Here is a 15,347-nt window from a genome sequence, read left to right on the forward strand (position 1 = left end):
CGTCGAATTCATCGAACAGATCGAAAAAAAAGGAACGAAATACGATGAAACCGTACCACTGATAATAATAAAATTCACAACATACTTTATTATAAATTTGCGAATCGAACAATACAATGTCGTTAATTCTAAGGTATTTCGAGAACTCGCGTAGTCGAACTAGTGGAACGCTTCGTCCTGACTCGTGTCCCTTCCGATTCATAAAAATACGATTTGCCGTGATCCAACGTGATCGTTAAATATCGCTGGATAACGTGTTCCAGATAACACGAGTGGATCGTTCGAAACGAGTCAGAACTATGTAACGTTTGCACGTGTACGACACCACGCACGGCGGGCAGTGCGTCGAAAACGAAAGAAACAAAACGGTATGCGTGATCATTATTAGAGGATAACAATAATAATAATAATGACAATAATAATAATAGTAATAATAATCACAATAATCATAACCATAGTAATAATCGTAATTACAATAATTAATAATAACGTTAGTTTAAGAGAAAATTACCATTCCGCTTAAGCAAAACTCAATCGCGTAGACGTTACATTTTTTAGCGTCCTTTTATGGCACTCGACGTACGCGCGTGCGGTTCAACTTAAAAGTACTTAAACGTTAACGCTGTGTCGCTTGCACGAATATGTATACAGAAGGAAGAAAGAAAAAATAATTAACGATTAAAATCTGTTAAGCTGTTTTGAGCTTTTTTCCTACCTAAATCTTAAACGATAAAAAACAAATGAAAACCTCCATTCTTGTACAACGTATGTGTGTATAATATAAAAGACGAGTCGTCCAATAAGATTAAAATCTAGAACGTTGTTTCGGTATAAATTTCTGATCGTGCGTAAAATTGATATGAAAGTAATAATGTTTGCTCCGAGAAGACAACGATTTCGATTACTTTTCTTTCACCCTATTATTATTATTTGAAATTCATGCCTTTCTATTGTTCGGAGTTACGTTCGAACAGCATCTCCGTCGTAGACCGACACGGGAACACCACGATTCATTTAATTCTACGATACCTTTCGTCGTTTTATCGACGAATACTCTAATAAAATATTTCGAGTTACGTTCGATAATTGGAGAAAAGAGAGAGAATCGACGAATCGTCTCATCGACAAGATTGTACAACGCTGCCACGATTAAATTCTTCCGTTTCAATCCCATGCGCTTACGCGTGTATATTTCACTTATAAAAATTCCAAGTGACATTAAATGCTTAACAACACGTTGACTGCCACATTATCCACGCATGATGCTCGAATTTCGCTATGAATCATCGATAAAAGTATTTTATTGCATAAGAAATGGATAATTAGAAGTATTACGTAATTATTTAAAGTATGCGCGATAAATAGAACGAAATGTCGTGAAAATGATAGGCGAGATCGGTCGAAAACAAAAATACTATCTAACGAGACTTTGTACAGTTTCAGGCGTGGTGTAATCAACGTGTTAAACGTTTGTTTCTTCGTTTCCGTTTCTCTCGCGTCTCTCCGACATCGGAAGTCGTAACATTGTACCGAAATAATGCTTCACTTTCTTTGTCAACGTTTTACGCGTTATACGAACGCGCGTGAACACGGATTTTTTATTATACCTACGGAGGGAAGACTAAATCGTATCCATTTTTAACTCTTCCCTTTCCCATTCGCCTCTCTCTCTCTTCCTATCTCTTTCTCTCTCTCTATTTATCTATCTATACATACAACTATCTATACATCTATATTTTGCTTCGCCACTCTTCTTTCTTTATAACAAACACTGGTCTCGGAAAACTGTATAAATCATTTTCGTCATTTTATCTTTTTCTGCTTTCTGTTTGTTTTTTGCGTGCGTTTTAAATAAAAGCTTCACCCCTACCTCGCAATGAACGTTCGTCTTTCGACGAACATGTTCGCGATGCTATCTGTTATGCATTATTTACTTTGTCGAAAACTTTTACGTGATATCGTTGCGATCAATTGTACGTCCCGTAAGATTTTCACCGAAACGCTTTCGCTTCATTTCCTTCGTTTTACCTAAAGCTTCCCAAAAAAGTAAACGTATTACAAATATGTACATGTATAATTCGACAAATTCGGCGAATGTTTCAGCGCAATATTATTATTATTATTACTATTATTACTATTATTATTATTATTATGATCATCGTCATTATAATCATAATCATTATCGTCATCGTCATCATCATTCATCATCATCATCATATCATCATCATCATCATTATTATTATTACTATTATTATCGATACGCGTTAAAAACGTTTTCGAACAAGGCACACGTATTGCTTTTATTATACAATTAACGCGTCTTGATGAACGGTCGACGCTGTTCGTGCATAGATTCTCTCTCATCGTTTCTTTTGTCTCGAACGTGTCTCTCCCCGATGTCATTGTCAGATTCGAAATAGTTAGGAACTATGAACATTCGGCAGATTTCGTTAGCAATTATTTTGATTCAAGATTTCGGTGTTTATCGTGCATCTCACCGAGAAATAGGCGTAAGTCGTTGTCGAAAAATTTCGGAAAATATCAACGATTCAATCGCGCCCGAATTGACTGCAATTTTTTGCCTGTTCTTGTAATACCTTCGTTATGGTCATTGTTACCGTCACCGTCATTGCAAACATCCTAGTAATCGAGCGATCGAGAAACAACCTTTTTTTCTTTAGCTACTCTTATCTTTTTTCCCGTCGGAGAGAGATCCATTGTTAATCTAATGCACGTTACATCCTTAACAGTTTTTAAAGAGACGGTCACGGTGACCGTAAAAGTTATCGCATTTTAAAAATAAATTTCAATCGTATTTTGTACATCGATGAACTTTGTTTCGTTTGAACACGGTTTGGATCTAGCTCGAGTAACGATGCGTACGCGTTTGCATACACGACGGCATCGATTCGCGTATCGCGTCTACGTTCACGCGCATTTACGATATACGCAAAACAGCGAACGCTGTGATACGCCACATTTGATAGGCACAATTTTCTAACATCTTCTCTGAACGTTCTTATTATATCATTCTTGCCACTATATCTTCTCTTCTTCTGTTCCCTTTCTCGTTATTCTCTCCCTCTACCGTTTCGTTCAGTAAACTTTTTTCGTATTTTCAAGCATTCGGGCACACGACAAAACATATTTACTAACTAGGTGTAGGTCGGCAAAACGGACTCGTCCATGTGAACCGATTTAAAAAAAAAAAAGAAAAGAAGAGAAAAAAACTTAATTATCGATATAACTAACGGTTAAGTCTTTGGCGTTTGTACCAATGATTCTTGTATGCACGATTCGTGACACGGATTCGCGACACGAATCTTGAATTAACGAATCTTTCACAATTCGAGGCTTTGCGTCACGCATGCTCAACGAACTATGTGTCCGTAACATAAATTTAAACGTATGCGTACTCGTACGCGTACGTGTGCTTATCATCTATACGCGTATCTCTCTTGACGAGTACGCGCGCTAGTGGTTCATTCCGCGCGTCAAATTCAACTAACAATATAATAACGAACGGTGTTCGCGAATAGTATCTATGTTTCTGAAACGATCCGGCCACGCGTCTCGAGCAAGAGAGATAACGATCGGTCGCGATTAACGCGAACGATTGATTGATCGGCGGTATCGATTCCACGGTACTGTTCAACCGTTTCAAAGAGGAAAGGGAGACGCACGCGTCGTTGTCATAGGCAAGCGCGTCGAGAGACTCGAAAATCTCTCTCTTCGACCAGTCTTATTCGTCTAATATAAATGCGAACGTAAACGCAACCAAGCTCGTAATCGCTACGAAATCGGAATTACCGGACAACGTCGTAACGTCGACGATCCGAGAAAAACTGGAAACAGCATCGTACGCGCGAAGTAACGTACTTTAACGTTGCTTCGACTGCCCTTTCCAAGTAACCGGTTGAAACGCGAAAGGAAAATACACGAGCAGCTGTATCGGTACTGTGTCGATCGATCCTCGATATCGGCCAAACCACCAAACGAATATAACAACGGTAAAACTGAACGAACAAACAAATACTTCGGACGTTGTTCTTTGGCTAATTTTTATCTCGATTCATTCGGCGGAACGAAAGGGAAGACGAAAAATATATTTTCCGATGTGCGCACACGTAACAATCTTAATACGTAAGACGTAAATTTTAATACGCCAGCGCATAATCCTGTGTTTTCTTTCTTTTTGTTATCCCGAGAAAGGGAGGAGGAGAAAAAGCGCGTAGTAAGACTCTTTTTTTTCAAGAAATCGAAGAACGTTTAAATGCTTTCTGCATATCGTATAAATAGCGGGTAATATGTTATCTACTCGTTTTTTCCCGTTAATTCTCCCTTTTTGCTCGCTCGAATGTCGAAACGTAATCGTGTGCGCAGCGTTGCAACGACTACGAGGATGACTTTCCTTTAACCACGAATTACGATATACGATAACGAGAAATGTAATCGACTCTTCAACCTTTTGCTCATAGTAATAATTGAATCGTTCGTTTTCAATATGTACATAGGCTTGTACGTACGTATCACATGTACGTATATAGATATTTTGGCACATATTTGGCCGATAATCTCGCGTTAAAGTACGCATCGACGGAAATGCAAAAAAGGGGAAGATAAGGCGTTTCGTTGGGTCGCACCACTCCGTTTACAAGAACGTTGTCATTATCGCGATAAAATAAAACAACATCGCGTTCCACCGCCCGATTGTATTCCTTTTTGGTTGACGAACGACCGATCGATCGGTTTAACCAGCTTCTCCGTGTGGGGTATCACGATCGAAGAACTCGAAGAGTACGCGACGAAGGCGACAAATATTCGTCGTTTGAACGCTGGTGCCCGTTCTTCTTCGTTATTTGTTCGGCTGCTCGGTCCTTCGGTATATTTTTCTCGAGTTCGCATCGCACGGTGAAACTAGCCGTAAGAGCACAGCGCGCAAAATGATGCGACGCGAAGAAGAAGAAGAAGAAGAAGAAGGTTCGTCGTGAATTGCATTCGCTTGTCCGTTGATCGTCGCGTCGATAAATAGCGAGAAGAAATGCTGGTAACGACGAGGAGAGAATATTATGGTGCGAGGCATAAGAAGTCGCGTCGATCGGCGACGAGTAGTCGACGAGGTAGCGAAGCGAAAGAAAGTTTCGGTGTGATCGATGAGTTGTGTATGTATATATATATATATTCGGTGGAGCAACGAAACCGAAAGGTAAAAAAGATCGATGCGAACTAGGAGAAAGAGAAGAGCGCTCGTTAAACCGGTACGGCCCCCTCGCGCTCCTTTTCCTGTTGTCGCACAGCAACAGCTGCTTCTACCAGTAAGTAAAGACACTTGAACTTGTCTTTATCTTCTTCGGGAGGCGTCGGCGGTGGCGTTTCGTCCGTACGAGGTTCGTGACCATTGCGCGTACCGTACGCTTCCGTTTCGCGTTGCATGCTCGAAGTTTGAACGAGATGCTGTCTAGGAGCGCTCCAATAAGCAGCTTCGTTGTTTCCCACCGAAGACTCGTCGTCGTCGTCGCTGGAAATAACGAAATAATGCGGTAAAACTCGGCGACTGGTTTCGATCGAGTAATTATTAGAGAAAAGGTTGAGCGCCAAGATAGAAAAAGGTGGAGATACGCGTACCCTCGTCGTGCAGGATGAGCAGCGATCGTTTCTTCGTAAACGGCGAGCTGTTGACCGACATTTTGTTCGATTTTCGTTTCCGAGTAAGGATAGACTATCACGCTTGGCCACTGTGTCGACGGGCGTTCCTCTTCGCTGTGAGAACTGCTCTCGTAATCGTTCGGACTGTCCTCTTCGCTTCTGAACAGATCGATTAGAAAGTTTGGCTAGTTTCGAATGCGTTTTAACGAGAATAACATGTAAAGTTTGAAAAAATCGAAACGAACCGATACATCAACCCGGCAGGATCTTCGTAATCGTGATCTCTGCTACGTTTAGGAGCGCTCATGCCGGCCAACGAATCCCAATTCTGATTGGACCTCGAACCAAGACCAGCGGACGACTGTTGATGAGTACCCGCGGGCATTTTTTTACCACGGCGAGATATCGTGTACTGCAAAGGATCGTGACCCTCTCTTCGAATCATTTCGGGCAAAATTCGTCGTCTGGCGTTTATGAACCAATTGCAGACCTGCGAAACAATGAAAAGTTAGGCACGTGTCGATGAAGAAAGGAGAAAACTAGTTTAGAGGAGAAAAGAAAAGATACAGTTTTCGATACAAACTGACCTGGAGTACCGTGAGATTCGCTTCTTGACTGAGCGTCAATTTTTCGCTGTCGCTCGGATATGCGTTGTACCTGTGCTCGTAGAGCCATCGTTTCAAAATTTTTACCGAGTGCTTCGGTAAGTTTCCACGACGTTTACGCACAGAGTGGGTACCGGAGTGATGAAGTATTCCAGAATGAACTTTGCCGCGTAACGCGTTCGAGTCGTGTTCCGTGTCGGAACCGCTTTGGTCGTCGTCGGTGCTGCTCGACGAAGGAAACCGTTCCCTTGCTGAAACAAACGGGTATCGATGGATACATTAGATTCGGTAAGAGCGACAAAAAGTATGTCACAAGAGGGAGAAATTTTTAAGGAAATAACTATCCTTCGATAAATTGTTCTCGGTAAGCACGCTGTTAGTCGAGAAGGTCGTTGCGCGTGGAAGAACGGGTTTCGTCGAATCGGTTATTCGAATTTAATGCGTAACGAGCTAAGTGTCCGCTACTCTTTAAACGTTGCACGCGTAAAAATTGGAGCATATTCGAATAGACGAAAATAAATAAAGGTAAATAAGTAATAGGTTTGTTCGGTAATTTCATTGGAGAATCTCTAAAATATCTATAAGCGTTCACGGTACATAGACATAGCCGGAAACTAAATCTGCGGTCCTGGTTAGTTTGCACCGTCGACTAATCTTAGCATTCGAATTGGCAGTTACGTAAGGTCCAGTAACCCGACGGCATAAAATTAGGATCCAAGCTCGTCTCTCGCGGCTAGACGAAAACTATGACGGCGCGGAGCGGTGCGGCACGACGCGACGCGACACGACACGTAACGGAGACAACGATGACGAGACGAGGATGGTAGAAATAGCGTACAGAGTGTGACACACGGTATACAATGTACGGTAAGAAAACTATAGAAACACCAGAAACGTTATCGGCTTTCGATGGTACTATGCCGCGGCTAGTTGCTAGAAGAAAACGACACGCGACGACCTTAGTTTGGTCGGCACACGAAACACGGCTCCTTCCTCCATCGAGCTAAATATACTACGAGTTGCCAGCGAGTTCACGAATGCACCGTGCGCACTAATAGAGTCAGCGTGCGTTATCCCCCAGAAACGACAACGCGACATAAACGTTTCTCGCCTTTTCGCACGCTAACAAATAGTTTCGCGTACAATTATCGCGCCGATAATTTACGACTCGGCCATACCACGATCGAACGCGAGACTGATACGCGCGAGCTAAACAGAAGATTCTAAAAAGAAAGGAGAAACGGTGTAGGTCAGTAAAATCGAAGTCATCGATAGGACAGGGGAAGTTTGGAAAAATCTGAACTCTAAGAGAATACGCGACGAGCGGTAGAACTTTCGATTTCGAACGATCAGGAGCAACCATATATCTTCGAACGTATCGATCGTTTAGCGACTAATTACCTCTTAACCTAACAAGTTATCAGAAAAAGTGTTCTCTTATTACATGTCTGCAAAGGTACATCGCGGTAGGGACAGTCGGTTGACCTGCAACGCGGTTGGACATTTTCCAAGAGAACGTTGCAATGTTACCAGACGTTAATTATTACTGCCCCCGTCGCTAACTTTGGAAATATTTGACCACATGCGATATAACCTTTCACCCATTGTGCTTGGAACGTGTAGCGTTTACCAGTCACCTTCTTTCGTTTCACGTTTTCCACCGTTTCGGGACAGAAACATAGAATCGGGGAAAATAACTCGTAACGTAACCTTCGTGACATACGCTGAAATTTACGTACGCGATGTCCGGTACATATTTTGCATCGAATGCAACGATTAATGAAACGCATGCGCGATCAAGGTTCGTTGTACGTTGACCGTTGACGACTATCGTGCCACGAGGCGTTTCTAACGCGTTTCAAACGCGTTTAGATCGGTCGCGCATCGAAACGGAGCAGAAACGATCTCTATTTTCGCGTACCGCGAAATCGTTCGCTAAACGTATGCCGCTAAACGGGTCGAAGCGATCGTCGAAATTCCGAAAAGCGCGCGGTAAACGATCGGGCAAACTCGCGTATATACGCGAGACGTGAAAGGTCTATGATCGATAATTGAAAAAATCAAGAAAAACGGTGAAAAGAAAAGGACTAATCGGTTATTCGCGTTCGGCTCTTAATTAAGTTTCGCGCACGCGGTAATCGCGTAAGAAAACGTGCGCGCTTAAGCGATCGTAAGCGTCGTCGGGTGGTCGGGCTGGTCGGGCAAGCGCGCCAATTGCGCAACAGACACCGTTTTTCGTGCCAAACTTATACGGACGACAAACGATCGATCTCGAAATCGATCAGAAATTTGTCCATCGCGAGAAAAGAAAATATTTTAGCACCGCTTGTCGGATTTAAATAATTTCGCCGAACAGAAATGAACGTGTCTCTTTTACCGGCGAATTCGTGTCGAACCGATCATCGCCGATCTTACCTGTTACGAACATACTTAAACGTTGAGACGAGGACGAATCGTCGTGACACGGTATCGAGGGTGTCGCGGATGGCGATTTCGCGCGACGACGATCCGTATTTTGCGAACCGAAGCAAAGACGATCACTGTACTGCTGCAGCGGCCGTTGCGATCCACGATTACATCGAGGATGTTGATGCCGATGACGATGACGGTGATAACGTCGATGACGATGAGAATGGTGATCGTTGCTGCAAAGGCGACCACCGCGACAACGACAACGATGACATTCTTGCTGCCTCTGTGGATGTCGATGACGTTGATGCTGGCGGTCGTGATAATAGCGATTACGATACCGAAGATATTGCTGTCGTGTACCTGTTACTCTTTTGGTACCGTCCGTTTGTTCCAAGCGCACGATGAACGGTGGTAGCATAGCAATCTCGTATTCACGAATACTCGTGTCGCGTTGCGGCGCGTCGAATAGTCAATATCTCGGTGAGAAAGTTGAAATTAGTGGAAAAATTGAAAGGATAAGTTTTATCGAGCTTTACACGGTTTCTCTCATTTACCAGATTTATTCGAATCGTGTAGCTTGTTTTCTCGAGTATCGTAAGAAAAAATGCCGATCTTTTCAAGAGAAAATAATCGACAAATTATAAGCTGTTTCTCTCCGTTTCGATGAACGAACGATACGATTTCGTCGTCGAAGATCGCATCGCGCCGCGCAGTTCCGATAGCTTTTCCAACGGAGCCACGCGCATTTCTCGAGTTTGCGAAGGAACTGTTTTTCTCCGTTGATCTTTCCCCCCCAGCCCTTACCTATCATCGCCGAGTAAACCGGCCGATCGCGTTCGCCCTCGATTCCTTCGTCACGTCTCCCTTCTTCTTGGTTAAACGTTTCGTTCGATCGTAAAATCGACTTTGCTACCGTTTACACGTGTTCCTTTTTCTTTTTTATCGTTGCATCGCAAAGAGCGTGCGTTTCTTCCGTCGCGAAAATGAAAATTTCCCGTTCTCTAGCTGTCTTCGACGTTATCCGCCTGCCGTCGATCGAACAAGCAACCGAAAGGATTTTCCAAACCGTTACGCTTCGCGTGAGATGCGATGCGATAGAACAGAACGTGACGCGACGCGCGCGTCTCGATATCGACAGGAAATTTGAAAAACCGTTTGAACTCGGCTGCGCGACATCCGGAACGCGACTGGGCCAATCGCGTTCGGAAGCCGGGCCGGCGCGGCGCAGAGCGACGCAGAGCTCTGACGAGGAACGAGTTAAACGCGAGAATGAAGGCATGCGCGCGCGGTCGCGAATAAGGAAAGAAGAAGGAGAAAGCGAAAGAGAATGAGTATAACATCTTTCGAGTAACGTCCCGCTACTCGGATGGCCATTAGACTCTTTCGATCGTAGCGCGGCCCCACTATTTGCCTCTTTCCCGCCATCCAGTCTTCTTCTGGTCGCTATACAACGGATTCCGTTGGTCGGCTATCCCAGTAACAATTGCGCGTACGCGCCAAAGTCTCCCACCGTCCGCGCACTCCGTTCGTTGGCGGGAAACGCGTTTCGTCCACCGAACGTGCACGCTTACGTGCGTATTTCGTATCGTATCCTATCGAAATTTTATTCCTTTCAGATTTCGGCTACCTCCGACCTACGGTTTTCTTCCTAACGAACACGTATCGCGTGTTATACGAGAAAATATTTTCTCCCGCGAAATCCAACTGTTGTTTCGAGTAAGTTTTCTCGAAAAGTTACGATACCGAATAGATCGAGAAGCAGCGAGGGCTTATCGCGTGGTAGGCGCGAGAAGAAACGATAGTCGTTTCGGTACGCGAACGAAAACGTACCGAAAAGATAGGAGAAACGATAGAGTACGAGATAAAGTTACGAACTAAAAAGGGGAAACGCGCGAGTTAGAGAAGCACGAAACGTAACGCTTCCCTGCTCTGTGCGTCGATTTTCGAAAATCGAAGTTAAAACGATTAAGCTGATCGGAAAAGGAACTTTTATCGTCGACCAAGATATTACGGTATTCGCTGTCTTTTCCCTAACCGACGTCTCGTCTCGGATAAATTATACTGCCGCTATTTTTATCTTATCGGCTCGACTCTCGTCTACCTTCTTTTCGATCAACGATACCCGCGGCGCGATAACGCGCGCGCTCTCGTCGCCTCGTATTCCTCGCGTTTTCCATACATTCTCTATCCGATCAGTACTAAATTTACTCTCGTTCGACTCAACTTCTTCCATGTCTCTTATTCTCCTTCTTTTAACACGTATCCGTATTATTTCAACGCTCGAATCCATGTAAATCCCGTTCTACGGTACTCGGAAAGTAGCCTAAAAGACAAACCGTATCTCGTTAGTATCTCGTTTCTAAGTAGTTTGCGAGTATTCGTTAGTTTCCTTAAACGGTTTAAACGAATTGCAGATCGCGCGCGCGCAACTACCAACGAATTTGTACCTCTCGTTAGCCGTCTACCGCTAACCGAAACCGACCGTACTCTGTCGATTTTTTTTCCCCCGCGAACGCGAAACCGATCAACGATCGCGGTGATCGATATAATTCTATCGAAAGTTACGCAGGAAATTACTAAGAATAAATTGCGCGTGTTCGCCAAGCCTAATTAATACGCCTCGTGCCGTATGTACTTAACCATCGAGTTGCCGATTATCGTTTCCCGAACGAACTCGAACTCGTTCGTCTCGAAACTTGAAAACTCTCGATCATCCATCGGATCGACGATAACAATCGGACGTCCATGGAATTTTATTCGGGGATGTTTCGACGTTTCGATAAACTACCAATGTCTGACATGTCGAAGAAGCGTCGATTTAAGAGGAGAGGAACATTCCTCGTAGGTCAGTGTATAGAACGATTTTAGCTACGGCCTTTGAGCTACTCGTTCTTCCCGCTTCGTTACTGCGGCTTCGACTTGGAGCAACGACACGGTTGCTTCGCTTCTTACAAACTGTTTCGTTTCCACCTATTTCTACTTGCTTGTTCTATCGGCTTTCTTCTAATCTTCGAATTCTTACCGCAGTAAAAATCGAGCAAAGCAGATATGTTCGTTAACCGAAAACTCCCTGCGATTTCTTAGGGAAAACGAAGAATTCTCTTGGGGAAAAAAGCTTCGTTCGGACTCGGAATTATTAGGATAGATCGAAAACGGCAACGAATCTCGTGAATACCGCTTATCTCGGCCGTATCTCGAACATATCTCGGCCGCATCGCTACCGGTCTCGGTAATACTTTACGATGCATTCCACCTATGATACCCTCAACGATAGCCTCTTTCGACGTTTCACGCGATAACCTCCAACCGTTAGTTAAGTAACTATCCTAAAGAAAGAAAGGGCTAAAGATTATCGTACTCGCTATGATTCTTAAATAGCTACGATTTATCTCAACTAATCTCTCGATCTTTCCAAAAACCTGTACGTAACGACTTTTTTCCTTTTTTTTTCTTTAACGGATATCGTAAACAATGTGATCGATGCTCCGTTAATCAGTCGACGAACAGAGACCCCCAAAAGTTTACGGAAATTATCGAGAGCAGCCGAGAAACGGTACGCAAGTGTTCTACTATCGGTTACGTAACCACCCAAAGATACGACGATCGCGCGAAACGGCGCTACGATCGTTTTACGGAATGCGTGTTGTTTTCTTTTTTCCATTTTTTCTTCGTCCTTCCAGACCCATTCGTCGGCATTTCGTATCGCTTCCCCTTGTCCCTTCGCCGTCTCTTGCCGATATCACTGTCGCTTGCTCCTCTGCTCGCGGCGATCTACCGTGTTCTCTCGTCTTTGAACTTCGTAATTCGAATTACGTGTCGGTAGCGCAACGTAACCTATGCGTTTTGCCGTACACCTACATATTTAACGCATCGCTAACAGGAGTAGTAACCCGTCAGGTGCACGACGTCGATCAAGGTCGACGCGTTTCGATTTCGAAAACAGCCAACTCGATTACGTAGTACTATACGTATAATGACCATTCAAAATTCTTTCTTACGCACGAATCTCGTGTCATTAGTTACCGCGATACCAAACTTTGTACGCTCGACGAACGTTTCGTAACTTTTCACCCGATATCGCGAATCGATTTAAACGGATCAATCTTGAAAATCGACTCGACTAATAATTTTCTTAATTGCGAGCACGAATCGTATTCGATAACCAACATAATCGTCGTTTTCGTTACTTTTATAGAAGTATATTTTTTACTTTCTTTACCGTTACCAGCACTACCATTATTACTATTATTAGGCGCGTTACACAATACGACTCGCGTCTTCTTAAACGCGTTTCACTGGCCAATGACCAACGCTAGATAACGCGGTGTATCGCGACCCATTTACCGAGTTGCAAATCTTCGGCTCTAATCCGTACTCGATTCTCTGTCTCTGTTTTTTCATCGTTTCGACGCTTTTTCCCATTCATGCAACCTTCAATGGCATCGCTCCTCGCTTCACCCGCGTATGCGCGCGCATCTCTAACGCGTGTCCAACAAAATTTTCAAATTATTTTCTGCCGAAAAATTTCACTAACGATCGACACCGATTTATCGTCGTTTAAACGGCTAATTCGCCAACCGACGACAAACGCTGTACCGCTGCTTTTCCCTGCCCTTTTTCTTTTACGAATATTCTCTATGTGTACACAGTGTGTACGAAGAAAAAACAAAGAATACATCAAAGCCGTGATACGAAGAGAGCAAAGGGAGCAAAAATTCCTACGTTTCCATCGAGTTTCTTCCTATGTCTTTATCTAAAATACGTGTTACGCAATAGGTATTAACGTTATACGAGTGACACGATATGAAAATATTCGACTTTTACTTCTATTTGCAGTCGCTCTCCATGCTCCACGCAAAAAATAGGACAAACCGTTTTACATATTTTTTCTGATCCACGCTTTACGCGAATAATAGTGTTTGTACGCTTTTTCGTGTTCGTATCTAAGAAACCTCTGAAATGTATTTCGCGTGCAAAAATGTCAGTTTTTGCAATGTCGAGAAAACAAAAGGCGACGCATTGTTTGCTAACGAGAAAAAAAAAAAAACGTCGCTTTTATCTTCGAAATTCCGTTCTATTCTGGCAGATCGTGTAAATTGAAGAATTTTACCGCGCGTAAGATCGTTTGTCGAATCGAAGAAAGAAAGTGGATGAAAATTTGATTATTTAATCGCGATAAATGATAGAACGCGTATAACACGTGCGCTAACCAAACGACGAACGAGCGAGCAAACAGGCGAACAAGCAAGCATGGAAGGTACGAGGGAAAAAGCAGAATGACAGTTGGTAATTATAACGAAGAGCAGCGGATTCCGTGGAACAAGAGCGGTGAGCCCCGTAGAAGTAACCAAGTCCGCGCTGTAGCGCGCCACCACGTGCCCGACTGGCTAGCTGCTTTGCTGGCTGCGTGCTGCGTGCTACCGAGCTAACCACGCGCCGTACCATTGTAAATGATGGCGTCGCGCGATATGATTTTCGACGTAACCACCGAATAAAATATAAAATACTGCCTAAATTAACTGCTTCGAATAAATAGAATCGAATAATTGACTCGTAACGATAGGCCGATCGATCGATTACTCTCTTTCCACTTACCGATACGATGCTCCATCGCGAACAGAATCAGCTAGACGTAACGAACACGCGGTCCAGTAACGTCCTCGTGGGCCAAAAACGTTTGTCCGTTGCTTGATCGACTGTCAAACAGAAACAAAAACTTAGAAGCGAAGAAAAATAAACGCTGTCGACCGATTATTCTATCGCGAGTAAAAGTCACGTTGCACGTGTATATATTGGTTACGCGAACTTGACCAATCGTACGGAAGAAAAGAAATGGGGAAAGAAATGAAAAAAAAAACTCACGCAATCGGACCATCGATTCGTAGAGACACGCGTACACTAACGTAACAAAATAATGGTATGATCGCGCGTAATACGTCGATCGACTCGATTTTCGTTAACCATCGGGTTCGAATACGCGATACAGCGATGACAGCCACCACTAAAACATAGAGTACGGATACCCTCTGTCCATACCGTGAAACGAAAGAGCACGCGGCGAGTAGCGGCGGCTTCTTTCCTCCTCGCGTTTTCTTCTCGGACTAACTGATTCGTTGTTCGACAACTTGTCGGCCTATCTCTGCCTAATTTCCCGACGTTTTTTTTCACTCGCACTCTCGATTTCTCCCCGAATTACTTCCCGTTACGATCAGTCTCTCGTTCTCTCTGACAGATAAACACTACGAATGCGGCGGGTTCTCGTACCGTGTGCGCCAGCGTCACTACGATTGACAGTCGGCGCTGATGACAGACAGGTGCGCCCGCCTTCCGGCCTAACGAGTCGGCAACCTACCGTTCTTGCTTGCCTATCTTTCTCTCCTTCTTCCGTTTCTTTCTTCCTTCCTTCGTTTCTTCTTTCTTCCTTTCTTTCTTTCTTTCCTTCGTTCGTTCGTTAACGTATCCGTTTGCCCGCCTGTCCGTCTGCCCGCCAACTGCTTTCGCACGTTATACCATTCCTAACGTTCGTACGTTTCCTATGTTCTTTCAACATTTTACTGCCATCTAGCGACATTATACGCGAAACACGTCTATCCTAACCAATTTTCATTTTCTATTTTCCTGTGGAGTTTCACCCTGTGAAAATAAATCATTGTATCGTTTTTAATCGTAAATCTTATTTCATAC

At 43.8% G+C, this 15,347-nt stretch overlaps 1 protein-coding gene across 7 annotated transcripts; it reads right to left on the minus strand.

Annotated features, from left to right (window-relative positions):
• Positions 1-62: 62 nt before the first annotated feature.
• LOC100876048 (uncharacterized) lies at positions 63-15,183 on the minus strand. 7 transcript variants are annotated; one of them, XM_076536024.1, is made up of 6 exons: positions 15,016-15,183; positions 14,259-14,359; positions 6,234-6,502; positions 5,892-6,136; positions 5,626-5,805; positions 63-5,518 (listed from the first exon to the last, which is right to left on the minus strand). In XM_076536024.1, the coding sequence occupies exons 2-6, from the start codon at positions 14,272-14,274 to the stop codon at positions 5,251-5,253; spliced, it is 978 nt and encodes a 325-aa protein (XP_076392139.1). In that variant the 5' UTR covers positions 14,275-14,359; positions 15,016-15,183; the 3' UTR covers positions 63-5,250. The 7 variants fall into 7 exon arrangements, with proteins under 7 accessions (XP_076392139.1, XP_076392141.1, XP_076392137.1 ...); XM_076536026.1 differs by lacking the exon at positions 15,016-15,183 and adding an exon at positions 14,928-14,951; XM_076536022.1 differs by lacking the exon at positions 15,016-15,183 and adding an exon at positions 14,700-14,921.
• Positions 15,184-15,347: the final 164 nt, after the last annotated feature.

Source organism: Megachile rotundata, chromosome 10 (assembly GCF_050947335.1).
Source record: "Megachile rotundata isolate GNS110a chromosome 10, iyMegRotu1, whole genome shotgun sequence".
Classification (NCBI taxonomy): Eukaryota; Metazoa; Arthropoda; class Insecta; order Hymenoptera; family Megachilidae; genus Megachile; species Megachile rotundata.